Genomic DNA, 6,222 nt, shown 5'->3' on the forward strand with positions numbered 1-6,222 from the left:
CTTTTGGACCAATTAACATATGGATTTTCTTACTTTTCTTTGAGGCCATGAAAACATAAATGCAACCTTGAGCTCAAGTTCTATTTTGCATACCCCCTTTCAAGTAAAGAAATCCTTATGCATCTAACTTGCAAATGTATATTACTCCATGGAAACAAACACCCCTTCCATTACATGGGTGTGCTATTATCTAAGAAATTATGTACAATATACAACCAAGCACTATCTTTACTCACATTTAAAAAGAAATTACAATGTTCAACCAAACACCATCTTTACTCACATTTAAAAATCAACATAATTAGCATCTTGTTTGCAACCAAAAGGTTTGAAATATGTTTGTCTAAGGGCCATAAGCCACCATGCTTTTCAAGACTTCTTTTTGGACAATTCAGGAGACTCGAGTTCCACATAAAATTGTATACTTTGATTAAAGCATCATGGTGGAGCATTTCAAGTTGGTTTTATTGGATGTACTCTTTCCTAATCATCTTTTTGAAGTTGGTTTTATTGGAAACTCTTTCCTAATCATCTTTCACAACCCTAAAAAACAAGAGGTAGTAAAATGCTCCATAATCTCCATACCATTAGGGAAAATTTGGGCTCATTTTTGGGCCCTCTAAGGAATGCCACATCATAAAAAATGGGGCCATGGTAATTTTTTTTTTGTAAATCAACTCTATTTTTTTCAGAGGTTGCATATGTAGAATCTACTCTTCAAGATCTTTTCATTGATATATAACATGATGGGGTTTTAACATAAGGTAAGAAATGTTCACTCCGCGGCTCCCATTTTCAAGACAAAGATGGCAAAAAATCCCTTAGAGGGCCCAAAAAAATGAGCCCAAATTTTCCCTTATGTATGAGTGGATGGACACTTTGCTCAAAGGAAGCAAAGTGTGTGAAGTGTACTAGGGAATATCCAAACTGTGTAGAATTTTATGGAGGTAGGAGTTTGTGTTGGAGAGGGGGGGGGGGGGGGTGTGACTCTCTTAGAAAGCCATGACAACGTTCACAGCCATAATCACCCTCTCTACTGCCATTAAAATAAAAAATAAAAAAAAATCTGCAACACAAGCCACAATTTGGAGCTCTATTGATATGGTGGATGAAAGGAACTTCCACCCTTTAAAATTTCTTGACGCTAAATATCTTTTGTTTTCCCGTGGTCTCCTACTTGTTGCAAAAACGATCAAACTTGCATATGTCATAAATAATGGGCAGTATTACAACAGTGGTGGTCCTGATCAATGTAATTATTCTGAAGGCCTTGGAAGATTCAATGCAAATGATAGTTAAGGCATTAAGTGCGCCAAATCTTTCCATATGGGTTGTGGCCGTCAGCTCCCATCATGAAGAAGCGCAGCACTGCGCTACTCTTTGTCGTTGAGATTGAGGCTCTTCTCCTCTAGTTTTTCTTCCTGGTGGACCTGAAGAGTTGCATTATTATTGCTGCTACTTAAGCAGTAGATCTCTAAAGGATTGCATAGATTGAAAGCCTTGTAAGGTGGAGAGAAGTTTTCATAACCCGGGCTGTGTTGATCAGGGCAGAGAACAAAGCTTTTCTTCCTTGGAGGCACCTTCGGCAAAGGGGATTCTCCATGCAAGTATTTGGCCACCATGGTCATAGAAGGCCTTTGAGGGGGATCATCAAGCGTGCACAGTAAGCCAATAGTGAGCACACCAGCTGCTTCTTCTTCCCAAGTGTGATAACGGCTTGCCCCTACCCTTAAATTTTCATCAATAGCCTCCACCAGCTTCCCTTGCTCTTGCAAACCCCACACCCATTCCACCAAATCCTCTTCTTCACCATCTTCACCCTCCATCTTGCCACACACTATCTCAAATAACATCACCCCATAGCAATAAACATCCATTTCCTTTGTTATCCTAACCTCATTTGTTTGCCTCTCATCAGGTGGCAAACATCTCATCAATGTTGTCTTGCTTGGAGACCCACCATTGCTCACCATCTTTGCAATATTAGTATTACTCTTAATGTGATTGCCATATCTAACCTTTTTAGAGAGGCCAAAGTCCCCTAGCTTGGCCCTGAAGGTTATGTCCAACAGGACATTGCTTAATTTCACATTCTTGTGCACCACTGGCTTTTCAAAGCTTGAATGGAGGAAGGCTAGAGCACCAGCTAGTTCTTTAACAATTTTGTACCTTCTGATCCATGGAAAAACTGATGAATCTTGTGAGAAAAGCCATTGATCTAAGCTTCCATTAGCCATGTACTCATATACAAGAAGTATTTCACCCTTATCTAAGCACCATCCTCTCAAAGGCACCAAATTAGGGTGGTGTAAACGAGAGAATTTGCTAATCTCTTTGTCAATCTTTCTCTTATCAGAGCTAATGACTTGTTGAAGGTAGCTTGAAGAGTAACGTTTTATAGCTACTTGAGATGAATCCCCTAACAGGCCCTTATAAAAGATGCCATTATTGCCATAGCCTAAGATCTCCCCTTCATTGAATAGCCTTGTTGCTTCCAAAATCTCAAAGAGAGAAAATTTCCTAGGTTTATGCATTGGCCTTGGCTTCTCTTTGGCTAACCTCATCATCTTAACTGCTGTGGGAATCTCATCCTCCTTCGTCTTCCACGGAACACAAGCAAGATTAATTACTGCTAATGCTATGATCAGAATAACTAAGCAGAAGATTATAAAAGCACTCGGTGCCTTGCTCTTTCTGGGGCTCACTGTCGGAAGAAGCCTCTTCACGCAGGTTTCCTCTTTGGGAAACCGTAGGATGCCCGTGCTGTCGGAAGAGAAATGCCACGACAGAATGCTGTGGATTTGTGCCGAAGATCCGCCGGCGGTGCCTCCCGAGAAGCCCACAAACATGTATTCTTTGAAGATCTCCGACAGATCCAGCGGGACGGAAATAAGGGGTTGGAGGGGCTTCTCGTCGCCGTCTTTCGCGAGACGGACGTCGACGACATGCTTGCCGCTGTCGTAGCTGACCCACGCGCGGGTGGGGGATCCGTCACGGAGGGAAATTCCGGCAGAGGCGACGTCGGCCGTCCGGCGAGAGACAATGCTTCCACAGTTGATGCCGACATGGTGATCATTAGGATCCTGAAACTCTTCGTTCTTGAATGTGTCGAACTCGACAGCGAACGGCTTGTACGTTTCGTCGCAGGCGTCGTTCATCATGCCCAGCCAGCCGCCGTTGCGACCCACCGTCACCTCGTCCGGCACCACCAGAAACGTGAGCCCGCTGTCGGACGTCGAATTATCGTCTGAGGCCAGCCCGACCGCCGACACTTTCCTCATTCGGAAACTGAACGTGGTATGGAAGGACGATGTAGTGTTGGTTGCCGGATCCATCATCCGGAACGGGAAACTGTAGAGGGCTCTGCCGGCCGTCTTTGCCAAATCTGCCGGAGAATTTGTGCCGTTTGGATTGGATGCGGGGATGTTGATCATGCCGGACGTTTTATCGATGGCGGCACTGCCCAAGAGTGTGATGGCGCCTGTTTTCTCGTCATCTTTGAAATCAGGGAAGGCTAGCTTTCTTGTGATGGATGCTGTGATGGAATCAGCTGCAGCAACTGCTGGTTGATCACTACTAGCAGCAACGGCCGCTATATTAATATAATTAGTATCAATATTACAAACTATGCAGTAGAATACAACATAGAAGATCATCTTAAAAACATAGTTAGGCATAACTGCATGCATTCCTCTACAATATAGACTTGGATGATGAAGGCAGTCTAGTGCTGAAGCAACAGATAATATTGGTAATATAACGTAGAATTAGAGCATAGTAATAATATAATTAAGGATAATTGTATCCATTTATCTATAAGGTAAGCTTGGATGAAGGCAATCTAGTGCTGAAATGTTTATTATCTAAGGTAGTAATGTGAGGGAGATTTTGGCTTGTCGACTAACTATCTAGAAAGAGCATTATGGTCCAAACCTTAATAGTTGAGGGGTGGGAATTGTATCTTGGTCATGCTGTTTTTTACACCTTTGATCGAACCTTTCTAAAAGGTAGCATTTCACGAGAAAAGGGTAACGTGCATGCAGCATCTTGACACCTTTCCCCTCTTTACAGAAATACAACTCTCAGGAAAAAAGGGGAAAAAACGTATAAATTATATTTGTCATTGAGCTCGTACAAAGAAAACGTGGTGAAATCGAATTAACATAATTCAGGATATCAAAATAAAGCACCACCCACTAGCTGGGATGGGCATTAGAAAAACTAAAAGCATCGAAATCGTATCAGACACAAAATCTACACAAGGATTATAAAGGGTGGGGGTATTTGCATGGGGATAAAATATGTGAATGATTGATTAACTCTCTTTTGGCGATGCAAAGCAAAAGCTGCCACAACGGACGAGTGTCTGAAAGGATCCACGTGGGAGAGACAGGGGTCTAATAGACTCTCCTTGCTGATATCCGGTTAAGTTGAGTTGAGTGAACCACCACCACAAGTGTCGGAAGTACACCCACTCTACGGAGAAGATTCCACCAAGAATCACACACACTCGCAAAAGCATTTCACGTACTCACTCATTTTTCCACCTAGTGGTTGTTTGCCACTCCGACCACCCTACCTTAATGTGAAACAAAGCACCATTCCCTATAGCCCTTCCCTTTTGTGCCTTGGGAGAGAAAAGCTTCCCTTCAACTCAATAATAAGATGACCCACAATTTCATACTTTCTCCCACCTTTCCCTCTTTTCAGATCATGTTCACTTGATAGATCATGGTCACTTGACATATTGAAAGGGATCTCTAGAAAAAAACACAACACACTTGCATCATTTTGTCACTTCTACACCGTTGGCCCTTAGTTTTAGGCCCTAAACAAGTGACCAGCTTCTTAGGAATGTCTTATTGGCATAACAAGTGACCAACTTATCAAGAATGTCGTATTGGCTTTAACAAGGGCATATTCAAACACTTTGCAACCAACCCTCCAAACACCTACCTCTGTAATGTCATTAGCGCTACTAAAATTATGGCTTCTATGGTGCGAGTGATAATGCCAATGATGCTCAAGGACATTCACATGTCCTTTGTGATGTGTATTGACAACTTATGAAATTAGTGCCTCTAAACGGACATGACAATAGCATGCCTTTAACAAACATGGACATCATAACCTAATACTTCTAATAATATTAACAAGTTAGATATGGATTTGATAAAATTTTACTTATTTATAAAAGTTATGTGGTTTGATAACATTCCATAATGTGCTAGTAACATAGTGTTCAATTTGTAAATGGAACAACATGTGTTTAAGTGGTTTTTTGTTATTATTTTTTAAAGTAACAACACAACATGATAATTAAAACATGAATATACATAAAGTTAGATGATGCACATTCCCTTTAATTTTGGCGTGCTTTTGTAGAAGGAAGCTTTAACAAGAATAATAGATATTTTAAGCTTTGTTGAGAAAGAATAATAGGTATTTTAAGCTTTGTTGAGAGCAAGAATAATAGGCATTTTAAGCTTTTAGCAAGAATAATAAGTATAAGTGAGAAAAACTTGAAAGAACATCATGGAAAAAATGGCAGTAAAATATAAATACATTTTAGCATATTTTTGCTTCTTTGAAGCAAATATGATGGTTCTCTCGCCTCCTTTCTTCCCCATGAAAATTTAAAGTCTAGTACCTTAGTCTAAAATCAATCTCTCTCTCTCTCTCTCTCTCTCTCTCTCTCTCTCTCTCTCTCTCTCTCTCCTTGTTTTAAAAGTAAAAAAGTAAAAGTTAGTGTTAAATTAAGGAAATAAAAAACTTTAGTACACTATGAGGCCATGTACTTATGCCTTGGGCACTTTTGTCCCAATGGGTTTTTCCCCATGGTCATCCAGGTGTAAACGAGCACCTTAGGGTTAGCTAGTATATAAGCAACCTCATTTACAATTTAGGGTTCGTGCTCATTTTGTACTTTCATCTTTGTACTTATAAAGAGCTTCACCTCTATCCTTTGATCGTTCTAATCTCTCTCACACTCTCTACACCCTTGTGTTCTTGTCTTTGAGCATTGTGTGTATGTGAGTCTAGCCCTCCATTATGTGCATGAGCTAACAATGGTATTAGAATAATGCTTTCTATAACTTGTTTTTTGGTCTTCTCTACACTTAGTACAAGCTTCCATAGCTTTGGTTTCCATCACGTGGTTTATAGCTCTTCAAGCTTTGGTGTTTTTCAAGCTTCCAAAGCTCTCTTCTCTTATAGTGGTTT

The 6,222-nt window shown here is 40.7% G+C and overlaps 1 protein-coding gene across 1 annotated transcript; it reads right to left on the reverse strand.

The window, feature by feature from the left end:
* Positions 1 to 1,076: 1,076 nt before the first annotated feature.
* LOC147631872 (L-type lectin-domain containing receptor kinase VIII.2-like) lies at positions 1,077 to 4,157 on the reverse strand. Its single transcript, XM_086808425.1, has one exon. It carries the CDS (start codon positions 3,687 to 3,689, stop codon positions 1,374 to 1,376), a length of 2,316 nt encoding a protein of 771 aa, XP_086664551.1. The 5' UTR covers positions 3,690 to 4,157; the 3' UTR covers positions 1,077 to 1,373.
* Positions 4,158 to 6,222: the final 2,065 nt, after the last annotated feature.

This window comes from Cibotium barometz, chromosome 14, assembly GCF_041138505.1.
Source record: "Cibotium barometz isolate CiBa-2024 chromosome 14, ASM4113850v1, whole genome shotgun sequence".
NCBI lineage: Eukaryota > Viridiplantae > Streptophyta > Polypodiopsida > Cyatheales > Cibotiaceae > Cibotium > Cibotium barometz.